The sequence below is a fragment of the Myotis brandtii genome, unplaced genomic scaffold (assembly GCF_000412655.1).
Source record: "Myotis brandtii unplaced genomic scaffold, ASM41265v1 scaffold465, whole genome shotgun sequence".
Taxonomy (NCBI): Eukaryota; Metazoa; Chordata; class Mammalia; order Chiroptera; family Vespertilionidae; genus Myotis; species Myotis brandtii.
In genome coordinates this window covers 807,062-828,147 of record NW_005367775.1, presented here as the reverse complement: position 1 = coordinate 828,147, position 21,086 = coordinate 807,062, and the positions used below count along the sequence as shown (strand labels likewise).

The 21,086-nt window shown below is 38.4% G+C and overlaps 1 protein-coding gene across 1 annotated transcript; it reads left to right on the top strand.

The window, feature by feature from the left end:
- Nucleotides 1-250: 250 nt before the first annotated feature.
- On the top strand, nucleotides 251-3,643 carry MPLKIP (M-phase specific PLK1 interacting protein). The gene is made up of 2 exons (XM_005875612.2): nucleotides 251-808; nucleotides 1,788-3,643. The coding sequence occupies exons 1-2, from the start codon at nucleotides 356-358 to the stop codon at nucleotides 1,986-1,988; spliced, it is 654 nt and encodes a 217-aa protein (XP_005875674.1). The 5' UTR covers nucleotides 251-355; the 3' UTR covers nucleotides 1,989-3,643.
- Nucleotides 3,644-21,086: the final 17,443 nt, after the last annotated feature.

The window sequence follows — 21,086 nt, the reverse complement described above, 5'->3', positions numbered from 1 at the left end:
GCCCCGACCAGACGCCGCCAAACTGTACAGGCGGTTTCCGAGCCGGGCGTTCGGCCTCTCTTCTGTCCTCTTCTTCCTCCTGCCTTTATTTCATTCGCTGGTTCTGTACCCACGGCGTGGCTCCGTGGTTGAGCGTCCATCTCTGAACCAGGAGCTCACGGTTCGATTCCTGGCACGTGCCCGGTTGTGGGCTCGATGCCTAGTGTGGGGCGTGCGGGAGGCAGCCGATCAATGATCCTCTCTCATCATTGATGTTTCTATCTCTCCCGCTCCCTTCCTCTCTGAAATCAATAGAAATAAATAATGCCCCACTTGTTCCCCTGCCCCAAGCGGAACCTTTGGGAAGCCGGAACCAATGTGCTGTGCGGCTCCGGCAGTCGGGGGACTGCTTTGGTACGGGACCACCAGCTCTCCCCGGAGGCTCAGTCCAGACAGTTCCGGGGACGCGGGAGTGAAGCCTTCCTCTGCCGACATGCACCGACAGAACTTCCGACCCCCGACTCCTCCTTACCCCGGGCCGGGGGTAGGAGGTTGGAGCAGCGGAAGCAGCTACCGGGGTACCCCGGGCGGAGGCGGGCCGCGGCCTCCTTCCCCTCGGGACGGGTACGGGAGCCCGCATCACACGCCGTCGTTCGGGCCCCGGTGTAGGCCCTATGGGAGCAGCCACTCTCCGCGACACGGCGGCAGCTTCCCCGGGGGCCGGTTCGGGTCTCCGTCCCCTGGCGGCTACCCTGGCTCCTACTCCAGGTCCCCCGCGGGGTCCCAGCAGCAATTCGGCTACTCCCCGGGGCAGCAGGCCCACCCCCAGGTAACACATAGCCAGCGTTGGCGGAGTTCTTACTGTCTGGCAGGCATGGTACCAGTAATCCCTGTCCGTGGATTATTTTTTTTTCGATCCTCTATGAGGTGAGACTATCGCTTGTTAGCCCCTCTTGGCAGACGAATAAACTGAGGCTCAGAGAAGTTAAGTAACGGTCTTTAGGTTCCCCGGGCAAAGCCTTCCCTCTCTAGAGCCCTCGGCTGTCCCCAGTTCTCTCTCCGTTGTCGGAGGTCTCGTCAGCCCGTTTCAGTGCATTTATCCTGAGCCCGGTCTCCAGGCGCCGAGCTCCGACTCCCAGCATAGCGGTGGGCTAGGTTGCAGGGTCATCGCTCCTGCACTCTTTCCCCCCTTTCCTTCCCCGGCTTTGTTTTCGAACCCACTGGCTTCCGCTCCAAGTGTTCTCAGGGGAGGATCGGTGAAGGTGGCCGCTTCCTGTTCCCCTCAGTGAGAGTGCAGGAGAGGGGGCTTCCGGTGGGTGCAGGATTGCTGGTTTACAGCTCGCATGTACTCGATGCATTGCCATCTTTGCTTATGCTAAGTCAACCCCGTCCCTTTAAATCTAGAGCTAATGAAGATGGGCAGGTTCTAGAAATCTTTAAGCTGTAGGGTTTACAAGTTTTAAATCCCCCCCCCCCCAGAAAATAGGGGAATTTTGAGGGGGGAAAAAATTGAAATACAATTGTTTCTTAATTTCACCACCAATTGGTAGTTCTGCAAAGTTAGAAAACCCAAAGTATTTTGAGGTGACAGTGAGCATGGAATTAATAATAAAAGAGCATACCAAATTGGTTTAAATACATTTCAAAAACAAAAACACTAGATTAAATAAAGATGGAGTTTGCAATTGAACATATTTGGCTTCAAAGGCACAACAACTTTAAACTGGCAGTGTGACCCTTACGACCTTTTAAAAAGTACCAGTTATCCCTAGGAAATGTTTTTTTAACTGATGATTTTTTTCCTAAAGGGTTCTCCAAGGACATCTACACCTTTTGGATCAGGTCGTGGTAGAGAAAAAAGAATGTCTAATGAGTTGGAAAGTTATTTCAAACCTTCAATGCTTGAAGACCCTTGGGCTGGCCTAGAACCAGTGTCTGTAGTGGATATAAGCCAACAGTACAGCAATACTCAAACATTCACAGGCAAAAAAGGAAGATACTTTTGTTAACATTTCTGAAATTCAACTGGAAGCTTCATGTGTCAGGAACATCTTGGACAAAACTCACTTGTGTTTTGAACCCTAAATTGAACCCTGACATGGTGACTTTGACTGAATAATTAGTTGAGTCTTCTTGGTATTTTTCATCATGTCAAATATTGTTGGTATTAGAAAAGAAATATGGTAGGATAATTTGCAGTATTTCTCTGAAAGTGCCTACCACATTTTAGAAGATTTACAGTTTCCAACTATTTAACATTCTTGGTTATATAATGGACATTTGTCTTTTAATGTTTTTCCAGTGTTTTAAAATAAAACATTTTGTCTTCCTAGCTATATTGTGGTTTTGTCATATGCTAAAGGAATAGAAGTATTAAATTAATGCTTTGTCATTAGAATTCGTAAGTAAATATTTTGCCTACTACTTTTGAAAATAAATTAATAAACCATCCTTTGAGCTATAGACAGTTCTATATTTGTTCACCTAGGGAAAGAGGGGTCACGGAAGAGAATAAAGGAGAGTTCTGTTCCTGTCTGTTATAACCATTGTTTTATGTGCATATTTTCTGTAATGCTTTTGTTAAAATGCATTGGAACTTGACTGGAAGCCACAGAAACTCAAGCTTAAGTAAAGAGTTTTGAACCCTTACTTAACTGGAAAAGGCAAGAACATACCTATTTCTTGCATAGCTAGGTCAAAGTATTTTGTGTCTGAATGTCTCTACATTACTCAGTATTGTGGAGTCATTTTCTCTTGAGGCTAAGAAAGATGGCTACTGGCAGTCTCAATTCACTTCCACTGTGAAGAGGACATTTCCCACCTTTGTGAATCCCAGGGAAGGCAGATTGGCCATGCTTACTTAGATTATGTTTGTGTAGTCCTTTTCCAATAACTGTCCAAGGTATGAGGCCTAATTAGTTCGAACAATGAACACTCCCCTACAATGAGATGGAGCTGTGATTTTTAGCCCCACTATGCCTACCTGAAGTAGAGAAGTGGTTTTCCACAGAGAGAAATGTTATGAATATTTACCTACAGTAATGAAGAGAAAAATATGAAGGGATTTTTTTTTTTTTAAATCAAGTCTTATAACATCCAGGCTTTTTAAATATTTTGAGGTCACAATACATGAAAATAGAGCTAGTTAAAATTTTGTTTACACATTCCCAGAAATAAATGTCCAAAAATGAAATGATCATACCACCTATTTGAGCCATACTCAGTTAATTTTGTTAGGTCTTCACATAGGCAAAGAAGAAAATGAGAAGGGAAGGATTTTAGATTAATAAAATCTCCATGATACCCAGGACTACTACTGCCAATTACTAGTTGGATGAGTTATTTAACTTCTCTATGCCTCAGTTTTCTCATGTAAAATGAAGAAATTAATAGTACCCATGTCATAGAGGTGTTTTATTTGAGGATTAAATGGGTTTACATGTGTGAAACTATTAGGCCAGAGCCTGGCACATAGTAAGCACTCAAACAATTTGTAGTTATTTCTCATTCACCCCAATATCCTTAGCTCTTAGAATGATGCCTGGAAAAAAAGTAGGTGCTTAATAAATATTAGGTGAATAAATGCAGACATTCTGATTATATCTACTATATTGTTCTGCCCTTATATTCTGTATATTAAAAAATAGTAAATACTTTAACCCCAGTATATTAAAGGAAATGGCTTTATTCCCTAACATCTCGTCTTTCCAAATGATTCGAGGTCATGATGTGTAATGAAAATTAGAACAAGTGTATTACTTTTTTAAATCTTTTATTGAACTTCATAGGTAAGAAATATTATCTTTAGGAAATAGCTTTTGGAAATAATTATTAAAGCAACTCTTAGAGATCACTGGGTTATTGGCAAAAATGATAAAGGAAGTCAAGGAGTATTTTGTGCTAAAGTATATATTTGGAAGACTTTCAAATTTTAACTTCTAATGGTTTATGTGCATTTTATTTTACTCTAAGTGCAATGTTAAACAACTAAATGTAAAACTTTTCCTGTCAAGTTACCAACATATACTTCCAGAGGTCTGACTTTCTCTAATTTTTTTAAGAGAAACACTTTTTGTTATCAGAAAAGATGCATTGCTGTATACTCTAGTTGGTCATGTCAGTTATCAAAGTTCTTTTGACATTAATATTTTGGTTTGTTTCTATTATTAGCCTACTTTTGTTTAGCTGAATGAAAAAAAGTGGATTATTCTTTTAAATGAAAAATGGTTGGTTTTTTTAGTGTTTCAGAATACACATTTTTACCTGCTAAATAATTTCATTAGAAAAATTTACACTTACGTATGCATCTTAAATATTTATATAATTAAAGAATGTAAAAATAATCTATAGTTGTGTCTTCAGGCAACAATATCCAACTTTCCCAAGGGATATGCAGGCACAGAAAGCTTTAAGGGACCCAGGGCCAGATCCTCAATTCCCCTCTGTACTCTTTGTTAAAACTGATCTGCCTTTAAAGACCACCTCCATGACCAGTGGATTATGCCAGTTCTCCATTTTTCTTCTGCCATTATGTAATCACCCTATCCCACTTAAAAAAAAAAATACCTATGGCAGTGTATTTTTCAAAAATTACCCCAATAATATTTCAGGTCTCACATACTCTTCCAGAACCTTGCCACTACCCCCATCAAGACGTGAACTTAGGTCCCTTCCCTTTGAACTTGGGTAGATCTTTCCTTCCTTTCCACCAAGGAAGTATGGTGGAAGGTAATGTATTTTCATTGTGGGTGAGATGTGGTCTTAGAAATGGGTTATATTGGCCAATGTGGAGATGTTCAGAATTTAGATGTATTGTCAAGTAGGAAGACAGAGTGATGATAGGTTTTGTATAATGACTGCTTTTTCTGTCACCTGACTATTCAAAAAACCATTTTTCCTATAATTGAGTAGTGTGAAAGTAAAGCAAAGAGAGCCTGAGGGAAAGACCCTTATTTTCAGGCAACTAATTGGAAGGTTGCTGACCTCATCTATCTTAGAATTAGAATATTCAAGCGTTATGGGTTTTGGTGAATCTGATGTCAAGCAAACTGTCTTCACCATTATCAATAATGGTAAAGAGCCTGATGAATACATCTAAAACCTGTCTGACTAGCATAATTTGCATGATTTCAAGGAGAAAGTTAAAATTAGAACAAGTGTATTACTTTTTTATTTCTGACATATTAACATTACATCTTCAAGTTGAAAGATCATATTTCAGAGGTAAGTTCATGATTTTATATTTTCTAGAGCATTTTTCAGATTCTTGGGTGAAATATTTTTATTAACCTTTGCCAGGTTCATCATTAGATTCTGTAAATTCATATTAAAATTTTACCTGGCCCAAGGCTCCTGCTTATTGTCTATGAGCTATTTATCTGCTTTTTCCATTCTTACTATACACTTAGGTTTAAAAATTAACAAGTATAGTGTGGATTTTACTGTAAATAAAACAATAGTCATCAGTAGTAGTCATAAAACATAATAGCCATCAGGATACCTTGCATAAGCCCTGAACTTACTAATGACTATCTTTTTGCTTTTAATTTCCACAGGCAAATATAATTTTTTCTAATGTAAGACATCATTATTATATGATTCACCATTATATATCACTTAGTAAAAAGAAAAGCATTGCCAACTAAACTATGTTATGCCAAAAAGAATAAACTATGATATGCCATTAATTATAAGATGCATCCTAATTTCAGAGATGTTAAAATGTGAATCATAGCTTGATAAATACCTTAAACCAGTGGTCGGCAAACTCATTAGTCAACAGAGCCAAATATCAACAGTACAACAATTGAAATTTCTTTTGAGAGCCAAATTTTTTAAACTTAAACTGTATAGGTAGGTACATTGTCATTAACTTAATTAGGGTACTCCTAAGCTGGCCTTTGCTAAAAACGTCCTCAATCTGATTGAGGTACGTTCGCTGAGGTCGACCCCTTCCAACTCTCCCATCCACACTCATCTTTTATACTTGTTTTGTCTATCTCCTTTCGTTCATCCTCTCTATATGTCCAAACCATCTCAACATACCTTTCTCAATCCTCGACACTACATCTTTCACTCCACAACGTTCCTTAAAATTAACTTAATAAACTTTACTTAAAGTTTTAAGTCAACTTCGCACTGTACGTGCGCGCCTGCACGTGGTATTTTGTGGAAGAGCCACACTCAAGGGGCCAAAGAGCCGCATGTGGCTCGCGATCCGCGGTTTGCCAACCACTGGCTTAAACAATACTTAAAAGCAGAGCATATAATTACATGTAGGTATAGGTGTAAATGTCCATAAAATGTAATCTAAGGACATAGTGCATTTAACTGTAGAAAACTACTTAAGATTAGTTCTTCCATGTCAGATATTTATATTCTCTTTTAATTTTGTAACAAACATAAATACTTTTCAAATAATAACATTTCTAAATCTCTACATAATCATCTTCAAGATATCTATGCAATTTCCAATTTTATGGGGGTATTTTTACTCAGTTTTGTCTTAATTTTCCATAAGCAAGATGATTCTAAGTGTAAGAGTTATAGGTAAGTCTTGGTAAAGCCTTTTGGTTAACATTCCAAGGAGCTAAGAAAGAAAATGGCCTGAACATCAAGGTCTCCAGTGAGTGTGTTTTTTAATTATTTGCTTCCAGCAAAATTGAAAAAAGTGTAATCAAATTGTCAATTGATGATCATTCAAAATAATGATAGATCAGTTTATGATTTTTTTTTTCAATGTCTCCCCATTCACAATACAGACCAGGCAAAGAGCCTGAGCTGAGGTGTATATGGGGCAAGTTTACTCTGCCTCCTATTTCTGTACAGTCAGTGTAAGAACACAGCCTGTGGTAAGCACCAGGAGGCCCAGTTTATGATTTTTTGGCACATAACATAAAAGGCATCCAAGAATTAAATGGCATCACTATAACAAAATTATATTCCTTTTTTATTTATATGCATGAATGAGTTCTAAGCATTTACTTTAAAAATAGTAATAAAATTGATATCTCATTCTAGCAATTAGCAATATTTACCCTTGAATATAGAGAATACAGCACCATCCATCTCATTAAGAGATACATTTTCAATAAAAATGTTTTAATAACAGTAAAATTAATATAGTTTTATTGTTTTTATCATTTGAATAGTAGTCATAAAAAATTGATTTTTTAATTCCCCCCAAATTTTTTTATTTTAATAAATATATTTTTTCATACATTCTGAGAAACAGCTGTATGACAGGGTATCAGTAAAAGACCTTCAAGCATCACTATACTAATAAAGAGAAGTAAAGTGGTATAAAATGAATTAGGAATAAAAGAGTGTAAAATTTCCTATTATTTTAAGGAGTGATAGTACATATCAGATTTCTATGATATTCAGATTCCGTTAATAATGTAATTGATTTAACTCAAAATATCACTACTGCAGAAATCACTTCCTTTGCAATTTTTGGAACTTATGATAAAAATGGTTGTATATTGACTTAAATATTTGTAAAAGGGATACTAGTATATCACTTTTCAGAATTATGTTAAAGAATATATGATTCTTAACATATATTCTTAGCAAAAATTTTAAAAATCTCAAACCAGCAGAGGGGAGAGGGAAATATAACTATCCAAGGGAAGGAGGAAAAAGGTAAAAAATGACAGCAGTAAGTCCAAGTATTTCAGTAGTGATAACCTAAAAAAAAAGTAAAATTTTCCTTTTAAAAGACTATCAGATTGGATTAGAGAAATGGAATCATTCTATTTGCTGGTTTCGAAAAGATGCATCTAAAACTAAGACTTGCCGAAACCGGTTTGGCTCAGTGGATAGAGCGTCGGCCTGCGGACTGAAAGGTCCCAGGTTCGATTCCGGTCAAGGGCATGTACCTGGGTTGCGGGCACATCCCCAGTAGGAGGTGTGCAGGAGGCAGCTGATCGATGTTTCTAACTCTCTATCCCTCTCCCTTCCTCTCTGTAAAAAATCAATAAAATATATTTAAAAAAAATAAAATAAAACTAAGACTTATGTAGAATTTGTAATGATATAGAAAGCTGGTATACAAAATAGAGATTATATATAATATGTATTTTTCCAGGTATAAACAGTGTAAAATAACTTTTTCCCCAGTTTTGTATTGATTCCAGAGAGATGAAGTGGAAGAGAGAAACTGCCATGTGAGAGAGAAACCAATCAGTTGCCTCTTGCACTGGGCTTGTGCCCTGATCTGAAATGGAACCTACTAATCTTTTAATGTCCTGTTGCTCTAAGCAACTGGGCCACCCAGCCAAGACAATAAGTTTTTTATAAATGTTCTAAATCACAAAGTCTCCGCAAATTTCACTCTGGATGGTGTGGCTCAGTTGGTTGAGCATCGTCCCATGCACCAAGAGGTCACTGGTTGGATTCCTGTCCATGGCACATACCCAGGTTGTGGGCTCAATCCCCAGTGGGGGATGTGCAGGAGACAGCCAGTCAATGGTTCTCTCTCATCGATGTTTCTCTCTCCGTCTGCCTTCCCTTCTCTCTAAAAGATCAATAAAATAAAAAATGAATTTTAAAAAAATCTGCAAATTTCAAAAATTTGATAGTTACACAGATTGTGTTTTCTGACCAAAATGTTCAATATATTTAAAAACCAAAAGTACCCTCCTTTGGAAAATGTCAGTGAAACAGAAGACAAATTATAGAGAATATCAAAAAAGTAAAGACCTATTCTTTGCATTAATTAAAGTAGACCAAGATTAATAGGGAGGGAAAGGACAAAAAGAAAAATATAAACATTAACCTTTGGTATAACATCAGGAACTACGATTAAAAAAAAAAAGACTACAGTGAGAAAACAATAGTGATGGCATCACTTAGAATGAAAAGCAACAGCGAAATAAATTACTTGCATTATCCTTCAGCTTTCTTATTGCATTGCCTCAAATACTGCATCATCTTACAAGGAGGTATAAAACAGTGGTTCTCAACCTTGGCTGCACATTAGAATCACCGGGAAATCTTTTTAAAATCCTGATTTCTGGGCCTCATCCTCCGGAAATTCTGTTTCTTTGTTACTAATGTTGTGGCCCCACCCCATAACAAAGAAAGAATTTCCGGAGGATGAGGCCAGAAATCAGGATTTTAAAAAGATTCCCCGGTGATTCTAATGTGCAGCCAAGGTTGAGAACCACTGGTATAAAAGAAATCTGGAGACATAATTTATGTAAATGTTTTTAATAGTTTTTTAATCCTCAACCAAGGATATATTTTTATTGATTTTTTTTTTTAGGAGAAAGGGAGAGAGAGAGAGAGAAACATTGATGTTAGAGAAACATCAATTGGTTGCCTCCTGCTCGTGCCCCAACTAAGGATCCAACCCACAACCTTTTGATGTAGGGGATATTGCTCCAGTCAACTGAGCCACCCAGCCAGGTTGTAAATGTCTTTTAAGCTTTTATTTGGGCACAACTAGGAATTTAGTGTTTTTCTTTTTTCACCCATAATGCCAAAACATTTTAACAAATGCTTCATAATTATTAAACAAATCAGCACCCAGAACTCATAAGTAAAATCTCAGACAGAAAATTTTCTCAAATTCAAAATTCAATGAGCGGACAATATATATATTTCTAAGGACAAAAGGAATACATACTCTCATCCAGTCAGTCATCCAAAAGAAAGGACTTAATCACACAATACTTTATGACAACATCTTTTATGTTTGTTCATCATAATTTACATGATAGTGTTTGTAAGTAGGCAAATACTAAAGGAAGGTATATATTCAAAAGTGATTCAAGTAAATAGATGAATATTAAAAAGGTCATACACCATGATCAAGTGGGATGTATTACAGAGATGCAAGGCTGGTACAATACTCGTAAATCAATAAATGTGATACTTCACATAAATAAATTGAAAGATAAAAACCACATGATCATATCAATAGATACAGAAAAGGTATTTGACAAAATTTAGCACCCTTTTTTGATAAAAACTCAGTAAAGTGGGAATAGAGGGATCATACCTCAACATAATAAAGGGCATATATGACAGACCTACAGCCATCATCATACTCAATGAGCAAAAACTAAAAGCGTTTCCCTTAAGAAAAGGAACAAGGCAAGGATATCTGCTTTCACCACTCTTATTCAACATAGTATTGGAAGTCCTTGCCACAGCAATGAGACAAGAACAGATAAAAGGCACCCACATTGGAAAGGAGGAAGCAGATGATATTGTACATAGAAAATCCTAAAGACTCGACCAGAAACTACTAGCCTTAATAAATGAATTTGCAGCATAGCAGGATACAAAATCAACATCCAGAAATCAATGGCATTTTCATACACCAATAATGAACTCCCAGAAAGAGAAACGAAGAAAGCAAGCCCATTTACCATTGTAACAACAACAAAAAATAAGATGCTAGGAATAAGCTTAACAAAGGAGGTAAAAGATCTGTACTTGGAAAATAGGACATTGAAAAAAAGAAAGAGGAAAATATAAACAAATGGAAGTGTTTACCATGTTCATGGATTGGAAGCATTAGCATCATTAAAATGTCTATACTGCCCAAAGCAATCTATAGATTCAGTGCAATCCCTTTTAAAATACCAATGACATACTTCACAGAGCTACAACAAATACTCCAAAAATTTATATGGAACCATAAAAGACCCTGAATAGCTGCAGCAATCTTGAGAAAGAAGAACAAAGTAGGAGGGATAACAATACCGGATATCAAACTATACCTCAAAGCCATTATAACCAAAACAGCCTAGTACTGGTGTAAATACAAGCTTATAGACCAATGGATCAGAACAGAGACCCCAGAAATTGGCCCACACCATTACAGTCAATTAATATTTGACAAAGAGGCAAGAACATAATGGAGTAAAAACAATCTTGTTAACAAATGGTGCTGGGAAAACTGGACAAACACATGCAAAAAGATGAAACTAGACCACCAACTTAACTCCATACCCAAGAATAAACTCAAGATGGATAAAAGACTTAAGTGTAAGGCATGAAACCATAAAAAAGAGGCGAATATAGGCATTAAGGTATCACATCTTACGTAGTAATATGTTTATGGTTATATCTCCTGAAGCAAAGAAACTAAGGAGAAAATAAACAGCCCTGACCAGTTTGGCTCAGTGGATAGAGTGTCGGCCTGCAGACTGAAGGGTCCCAGGTTTGATTCCAGTCAAGGGCATGTATCTTGGTTGCAGGCACATCCCCAGTAGGGGGTGTGCAGGAGGCAGCTGATCGATGTTTCTAACTCTCTATCCCTCTCCCTTACTCTCTGTAAAAAAATCAATAAAATATATTTTTTTTAAAAAAAGGAGAAAATAAACAAATGGGACTACATCAAAATAAAAAGCTTCTGCACAACAAAAGAAACCATCATCAAAATGAATAAGGAACTCACTGTTTGGGAGAACATATTTGCCAATGATACATCTGATAAGGGGTTAATATTCTAAATATATAGTCTCATATAACTCAACAAAAGGAAAACAAACAATCCAATTTAAAAATGAGCAGAAAACCTGAATAGACATTTCTCCAAAGAGGACATACAAATGATCAAGAGACATATGAAAAAATATTCAAAGTCACTAATCATCAGAGAGATGCAAATTAAAACCACAATGACGTATCGCCTCACACCTGTCAGAATGGCTATCATCAAAAAAATCAAGTGTTGGCAAGGATGTGGAGAAAAGGGAACACTAGTTCCCTGCTGGTGGGAATGCAGATTAGTGCAGCCACTATAAAAAACAGTATGGAGTTTCCTCAAAAAATTAAAAATGGAATTTCCATTTGACCCAGCAATCCCACTTCTGGGAATATGTCCAAAAAATACCAAAACACCAATCAGAAAGAATATATGCACCCCTATGTTCATAGAAGCATTATTTACAATAGCTAAGATTTGGAAACAGCCCAAGTGCCCATCGGTAGTTGAATGGATAAAAAAAGCTGTGGCACATTTACAACATGGAATACTATGCAGCTGTGGATCTCTTACCCTTTTGGACAGCATGGATGGACCTGGAAAATACTATGCTAAGTGAAATAAGGCAATCTGAGAAAGATAAATATCACACGATCTCATCTGTGGAATCTAATGAACAAAATGCATTGGCCAACAAAATAAGTATGGAGGCATGGAACAGACTGACATACCTCCATGTGGGGTTGGGGGGACGAGAAGAGATAAACCAACGAACTTATATACTCATATTCATAACCCATGGACACGGGCAATAGGGTAGTGAAAGCCTAGAGTGGGTGGGTAGAGGCTGGGAAAGGGAGTATGGGGGGGGGGTGCAAATGAGAAATATCTGTATACTATCAACAATAAAAAATACATTTTTTTAAAAAAGATGAAATAAAGTCAGGTACAACTTAAGCTGAATAAGCCTGATGATCAAATCAGTTTCTTTGAGAATTTATTGTATCTCCAAATTTCATTACTTATTCTAGCCAAACATAACTGAAGTAAAGATATCCAACCATACTGGGGTGGGGGGTGGGGTAAATAGATTATATAAGAGTGAAAAATCAATTGGGTTTACCATTTTGATAGGTGTTTAGAAATCAAAGTGAGAATGTTTTAGCAATTATGAAGCAAAAAAGGTGGCCATCCTCTCCAATAAAAATGTGACATCAGCCCTAGCCTGTTTGGCTCAGTGGGTAGAGCATCAGCCTGGACTGAAGGGTCCCGGATTCGATTCGGGTCCAGAGCATGTACCTCAGTTGCAGGCTCAATCGGGGCGCATGTGGGAGGCAACCAATTGATGTGTCTCTCTGTCTCTCCCTCTCCCTTCCACTCTCTCTAAAAATCAATAGAAAAATATCCTCAGGTGAGGATTAAAAAAAAAAAGTGACATCAGAGTTCTTAAATGTATTACATTTTGAATATGCAAGTGCAAAATAAAAACTGATAATAAACGAGAGCCCATTAAAGATACATTTGAAATTGAGTCACGGTTCATAAGGTGAATATATTCTAGGTTCATGATAGTTGAACACCCAATTGTGTTTAAGGGATGATAACCATCTTGTGTATTAAATATCTTCAAAACCAGAAAAAATATTTTTTAAAAGTTGTGTTTTCTATGTTTACATTCTTATTAGAATTTCTATTAAAGTTTATTTCTTTATTCTCTACATGTTCACTAAATAAAGAATTATTTTTAAAAATTAAAAAGGTCCATTGGACACGTAACAAATGATGACTGGTTTTCCTGGTATACTGAGGTTTAAGATGAAGAAATTATATTAATATCAGTAAAGGCTTTGAAATTCTCACAAACACAGGATGATGAACTCTATGACAAAGTATTTGAAAACATAGGTAACCTAGAGAAGTACATGCACTCGAATTTGTGTGGAGACATATTCAAGAATGTTCTTTGTAGTAATCAAAAGGCTGGCAACAATCTGACCACCAATAGGAGAAAGAATGAATAAGTTGCATATTTGCACAATTCAGCAATTGAATTAATTAGAACTACATGATACAATACAAAAAACTCCAAACTAATTTTGAGCAAAGACCCACACAAAGCCTATGTATTATTCTTCACATAAACGTAAAAGCCTACAAAATAATGCATATACTTTTCTCATTTCTTTAAAATATGTTGTTTTTTCAGCTGAGTACAGGAAAGCAAGAGAGTGACAAGGAAGTTGAATATGTATATAAGGGAGTGAGGGAGTGATTATGGAAAAGGTAATTGGAGTCTGAGTACTAAAGGGAGTGAGCTGCAAACTTAAGAGGGGGTTTTCAAGTAGTATAAATAGTATGCTTTCAGTTGCCATTGGGGGGGGGGGGGGAATGAGTATGTGATTGATATTTAAGTCCAGGGTTTTACAAGAGCAAAAGTAGCTGAGATGAGGTGGAAGATAAGAGCATTAGAGAAGTGGTCAAGAAACAATGAAGCCAAGATTTGAAGGATCATCCACAGGCATGTTGACATCAAGATAGAAATAGGGGAGAGTGAAAGCCAGGAATTAAAATCTTCCAAGAATGGGTAGGAGGCAGCGTATGGTGGGGACAGTGAAGGAGGAAGAATAACTCAGAGATCAGTAAATAACTGCAACGGGGAAATGAGTGATACAGTCTGATGACATCTGAGTCAAAGCTATGCAGGTATGTGTGTGTGTGTGTGTGTATTTGGAATGGTGCTTTATTATTTGTTTTTTATTTATTATTTTATTTCTTTTACTTTCTAATTGAAAGCTATGCAGCTTTAAGGAGGCAACAAGAATGGCCTGAAAGTGAAAAGAAAGATTAAGGACACCTAACTAGACTCCAGGCCCACTGATGCAAGGGAGAGAAAAGAGCTATTGCTTTCGAGGGATGCAGGGCAATCAGTGTTCTCAGGACAGAGCCATGCTTCAAAGCAAGAAGGCCAAGGGAACACAACTACACTGTAACACACTGACTATGGTATTTTAAGGTCAAAATTATTTCCCTTATATTTTGCAGAAAGTTTTAGCATTCAGTGTTAATGGTGAGGGGTCTGACACCAGTCTGGTTCTCTTTCTTTTTACTAGTAGACAATCTGTTTTTGTTAGTTCTTCAATAAAAATAAATCTAGATTTCCAATAAAATTTAAAATTCTGAAATATTACTTTGATGTATTTCAATAGTAAATCTTTTATCATATATATTGCTTTGCTTTCCATGGACCTCTTTAATTAGAAAAGACTCATGTCTCTTTCAACCCTGGGGAAACTTCTAGTATTTATTTCTTCCTCTCCATTCTCTCCTTTAGGAACTCCTATCAGATGAACAGTTGGAATATCTAAATCTACTCTCTATTTCTTAATTTTCATTTTATATTTTTTTCTATTTAATTTTAGTTAGTTAGTTTTCCCTCTCTTCTTTTTAAATTTTTATTGTTGAAAGTATTACATATGTCCCCCTTTTTTTAGGATCATCCCCAGCATTTCTTAGCTTGATACTCCGGCTCATTAATTTGATCTTCAGTTGTGGATATTCTATATTACAGCCCATCCACATTTTTTTTCTTTGCAATCATGTTTTTAAATTCAATAATTCTGATTCTTACTTTTGTCAACTTTTTGTTTTTATTTTTTAATGAATGCTTAATAATAAATATAGGTGACTCTCCAACATTCCTATAACCCTGGTCTAAGTCACTCTGGTAATTTCACTCCTCTTTTCAGTAATGGACTTGGCGATGTGTATGTAGCTCAATTTGGGCTAGTGAGATGTACTTCTTAAAAGGTGATCCTTCTTGCTCTAGAGAATTTTGTTTCACTATGATGCATGGAACAGCCACAACAATCTCGCTACTATGCTAAAGATAAAGCCAAACAGAGACAGAACCAAGAGAACTACCAAGAAGTAAACCTGGATTCCTCATGTACTATGTCTGAAGCCCAACCTTTTCTGGATTCGTTTAAGAAAACTAGAGGCCCAGTGCACAAATTCATGCACCAGTGGGGTCCCTAGGCCTGGCCTGTGGGATCGGGCTGAAACCAGCTCTCTGACATCCCCCGAGGGGTCCCAGATTGCGAGAGGGCGCAGGCCAGGCCGAGGGACCCCACCAGTGCACAATCGAGGCCAGGGAGGGATGTTGGAAGTTGACCAGCTGGGGAGGGACTGCGGGAGGGCTCCAGGGCGTGTCTGGCCCATCTCGCTCAGTCCTGATTGGCTGGACCACAGCAGCAAGCTAACCTACATGCACTAACTCCCTGGTGGTCAGTGCATGTCATAGCGAGGAGTTGAGTGGCCTTAGCATATCATTAGCATATTGCACTTTGATTGGTTGAACAGACGACTGGACACTTAGCATATTAGGCTTTTATTATATAGGATAAATATCCCTATTGCTTATGCAACTTTGAACTGGATTTTCTGTTATTTGTAGCCAAAACATGCTGAACCTTATAAAGAGTGTGATCAATGGAGGTGGGATGGTTCAAATAGCTAATCCTAAAACGTGGAATTGGCAAGGTGAAGAGAGAGAATTGGGCAAGGTGATTCTATCTATCTAGGTTCAGGTGACCCTTGCATTTGTCTAAATTGTTGCCTTATATATTGAGACACTAACCATGTACCTACAGAAGGGCAATATTGAGGAAAATGGTAAAAAACTCAAAGTGTTGGAATATGTTGGCTTTTTCTTTTAACAAGAAAGAGATGCATTCAGCTGAAGGTGGCCTGTCTGAAAGCAGACATCCTTTCTAGCTATGGCCCGCAATTCAATTCTCTGCCCCAGGAAATGAGAGACAAACAGGAGATGAGATTGAGGGAAAAAAAGATAAACCTTATTACACCTTTCTCAGTACTGCAGGATTCAAAATTATTTCTTTCTCCCAAGCTTGTTGTTTTAAATTGCCTTAAGGCCAGCAGATATCCTTCATTAAATAGAAGGTCAGAGGGATGAATAGGTTATAAAAATGAAGCATGGAATAATGTCAAATTATATATCACACTGTTTCATCAGAAATATACCAAAAAATGAAAAAGGATGATTCATTAGTATTCTTTTTAACAGTTAGCACAATTGCAGTTGTGATCTGAATTTTGTTAGCTATAAATTTAATATGTTTATTTTTGTAGCTTTCATAATCATTAAAGATCAATACCAACCAGCCTTTCCCCTCGTTATGGAATTCCCCTCTGCCCACCCCAGGCCCCCAATTATAAGTGACTAGAGGCCCAGTGCATGAAATTTGTCCCCTCAGCCCAACCTGCACCCTCTCCAATCCAAGACCCCTTGGGGGATGTCCAACTGCCAGTTTAGGCTCTATCCTGATCGGGCCTAAACCAGCAGTCGGACATCCCTCTCACAATCTGGGACCACTGGCTCCTAACTGCACCTGCCTGCCTGCCTGATCGCCCCTAACTGCCCCCCCTGCTGGCCTGGTCACCCCCAACTGCCCCCCTGCCGGCCTGGTCGCCCCACGCAGCCTGCTGTTCCGTCATTTGGTCGCCCCTCACTGCCCCCCACCCCCTGCCAGCCTGGTCGCCCCAAGCAGCCTGCTGCTCTGTCATTTGGTCGTCCCTCACTAACCCCTCACTGGCCTGGTTGCCCCATGCAGCCTGCTGCCCAGTCATTTGGTCGTCCCTCACTGCCCCCCGCCCCCTGCCGGCCTGGTCCCCCCGCCCCCTGCCAGCCTGGTCGCCCCACGCAGCCTGCTGCTCAGTCATTTGGTCGGCCCTCACTAACTCCCCTGCCAGCCTGGTCGCCCCACGCAGCCTGTTTGGTCGTCCATTCAGTTGTTTCAGTTATGACGGTCGCTTAGACTTTTATATATATAGATTCTCTGTAAGGAGGTTTTTGCATCAGCAGTTATACTGGCATAAGATACTGTATTTAGTGACCCTGAGCTTGAAATTTCTCTGGAGTATTTCACCATATGGTCATTTCTTCCTATGTTTTTAGTTGTTTGCTATACTAGTCCTCCCACTTCCTTTGCTTTCTACCAGGAATTTGCAAAAAGTTCTAGGACACAGAGGCCTATGCTCCAATGCTATTATCATAAATACACACACACACACACACACACACACACACACACACACACACGTTTTTGGAGGAGAGTGTGCTCAGTATGCTAATTTCTCGTTGTACCGATTTCTTAAAGAACATATTCATGTGCCTTAAAATAAGAGGTTGTGTGTGGACTCTGGAGCCAGACTAACTCTTAAGAATTGAATGTGTGTGTGTCCCCACAAGTCCATATACTGCAGCTCCAATCACCAAGGGAGCCATACATGGAGTAAGGAATTAAAGTTAAGTGAGGACACACAGTGGGGGCCTGATCCAACAGGATTCGTGTCCTTATAAGGGGAGACACCAGAGAGCTTGCTCTCTGTCTTCATGAACTCAGAGGAAAGGCCATGTGATGTCGCAGAGAGAAGGCAGCCATCTACAAGCTGAGAGAGAGCTCTCCTCAGAAATTGGACTCTGCTGGTCCTTCATCTGGGACTCCCAGCCTCCAAAACCGTGAGCAATAGATTTCTGGTTAAGCCACCAGCCTCTGGTACTTTGTTATGGCCATGTTCAAATCCCTGTGACTGTGGGCAATCTGTTCACCATCTCTTTCCCAGTATAGTAGTCCCTCCTTATCCATGGGAGATACGTTCCAAGACACCCCGCCCCCCAGAGGATTCCTGAAACTGCAGATGGTACCAAACCCTAGATGCCTATGATAACCTAGACAGGTACTAAAGCAACTTATGGGCATGGATACACTGAACAAAGGGATAAAGCAGGTTGGCGTAAGGTTTCATCACGCTACTCAGGTGAGCAATTTAAAACCTACAAATTGTTTTCTGGAATTGACCATTTATATTTTCTAACCACAGTTGACTGTGGGTAACTAAAACTGTGGAAAGTGAAACCACGGATAGGGAGAGAACTACTATATTCTCTTCTGTAAAATGTAGTTATACATAGTATCTACCTCATAAGAGTTATGAGGATGAAATAATTTTGCAGAAATAATTTCATGAGTATTTCCTATATTGCCATTTGATAAAATGCTGGGAGCATAACAGGAACATTTTATTTATGAAGATAGTGGTAGAAGTTCTGAAGGTCTAGTTTGATTCTTAGAATAACTGTAAGAACACATGAATTCTTCCTAAATTTAATGTAGTGTAAGTGCTTTTGTGTTTTGTTCAAAGTCATTAAAAAAATCTTTTTTTTTCTACAAGCATTGCATTTAGGTCTATGATGATCCTCCAATTAATTTTTGAATATGATGTGATAATAGGGCTCAAGCTTCATCTTTCCCCCCACATGCATTAGATATTACTCCAGCAATATTTTCTGAAAAGATTATTTTCTCTCCACTGAATTGCTTCAAGGTGATGTACGCCAGGATCTGTTTCTGGACTTGGGTTGGTTCAAAACCTTGGGAACTTCCCAGATGAAATCTGAAATGGGCTCCAGTAAAGGGCAAGGAGAGAGTGAAGACAGGCAGACCACTCCAGATTGGTAGGTGGCAGATTTAATGAGCAAGAGAACTTACATATGAGGCCTATCTAGGGCTCCTCGTGGAGTAGATTTCCACCCCTCTGCCAGAATTTTAAAAGTTTATATGGAGGGTTCAGTCACATATACCACCCAGATGATCTCAACAACACATTGCCTTCTCAAGACTGTGTCCCCCAAATGCCCTCTACTGTGGCAATGGTGGACAGAACATACATTCCAAGGATGGGGCGGGGGAGGGCGGAGCCTCTGATGCAGCTTGGTGTAACCTGTATCTCATAGCACACATAAAGCAATTACTAAAATTCTGTAGCACAACAAAAAATATATTTTTTGCCAATCTTAAGAAAAAAATAAGTATAATTTTGATTCATTCATACTGGGCACCTAGTGTGTTGGCTGTTGTCATTTTTTAAATTTGACAAAGTGCCCCTGACTAGTCAGGTATTGCATGTTTTAAAAATTCTTGTGCAACAATAAAGATTTAAGAAAAAAATTATTGTGGCACGCTGGTTGAAAATCACTGGTCTATGTCTGTCTTTGTGCCAATACCACATGATCTTAATAACTGTTACTTTATATTAAGCATTGAAATCTGGTAGAAAAGTTTTTCAGCTTTGTTCTCCAAGGTTGCCTTGACTAGTTTCTTTACATTTGCACATCAGTTTTAATGTCAACATGTCGATTTACAAACACACACACACACACACACACACACACACACACACACCTGCTGGGTTTATAATTGGGATTGCATTGAATCTATAGATAGCCCAACATGAGAATTTTAATACTAGATGTACTGGTTAGTAATGTGGCTTTTTTTTTTCAATAGATGGAATTACACATATGTTGATATATATGCGATTTGATATGTATGCTATTTTGCTGTATTGACAGCAAGCTTCAAAACTTCATATGTCAAATTTTCTGAAGGTGTTAACATTATAAATATTTTTACGCTTAAAAATGTCGAATTTCGTGCCAAAAAAAGAGCATTTGCTGGAAGTTTTAATTCATTATTTTATTTTGAAGAAAAAGTTATCATATACTTTGGGAAGCTTATGGTGAACACGCTCCATTTCAAGATACTTGTGAACGCTGGTTTAAACGCTTTAAAAGTGATGATTTTGCTGTGAAAGATAAAGAACGCCCAGGTCAACCGAAAAAGTTTGAAGACCAACAATTACAAGCATTATTGGATGATGCCTGTCAAACTCAAAAACAACTTGCAGAAAGATTAAAGGTTGCTCAGCAAACAATTTCCGATTGTTTAGCTTTGATCGTGAAACAACCAGAATGGGCCACAAGATATGGCAAAGTAATTTTGCTTCATGATGATGCACCTTCACACACTTCAAAACCAGTTAAAGACACGTTAAAAGATCTTGCCTAGGAAGAATTAATCCACCCACCCTATTCACCAGACCTTGCTCCTTCAGATTACCACTTGTTCTGATCAATGACACATGCACTTTCTGAGCAGCACTTCAAAACGTACGAAGAAGTGGAAAATTTGTTCTCTGAATGGTTTGTCTCAAAACAAGAAAAGTTCTATTGGGACAGTATCCACAAATTACCTGAAAGATGGGGGAAATGTGTAGCTAGCGATGGACATTACTTTGAATAAAGCACTTTTGATGTTTCTCTTGAAATTATCGTGTTTTCTTTGATTACAAAATCTGCATTATTAACCAGTACACCTTTATACTATCAAGGCTTCCAATTTGTGAGCTAGTGCCTTCTCCCACGCTCCCTCCCACTCCCTGCATAGCTTTAGATCTTTACTCTCAGCAATGTTTTATAGTTTTTAGTATAGAAGTACATCTTTCTTAGGATTTATTCCTAAGCAGATTTCTTATGCTAATGTGATTAATTTTATTTTCCAACTTTGCTAGCATATGTGTGTGTGTGTGTGTGTGTACAATTGACTTTTGTATATTGACCTTATTCAGTTTTCTTCTTTCCTTTTTTTAAAAATATATTTTATTGATTTTTTTACAGAGAGGAAGGGAGAGGAATAGAGAGTTAGAAACATCGATGAGAGAGAAACATCGATCAGCTGCCTCCTGCACACTCCCCACTGGGGATGTGCCCGCAACCAAGGTACATGCCCTTGACCGGAATCGAACC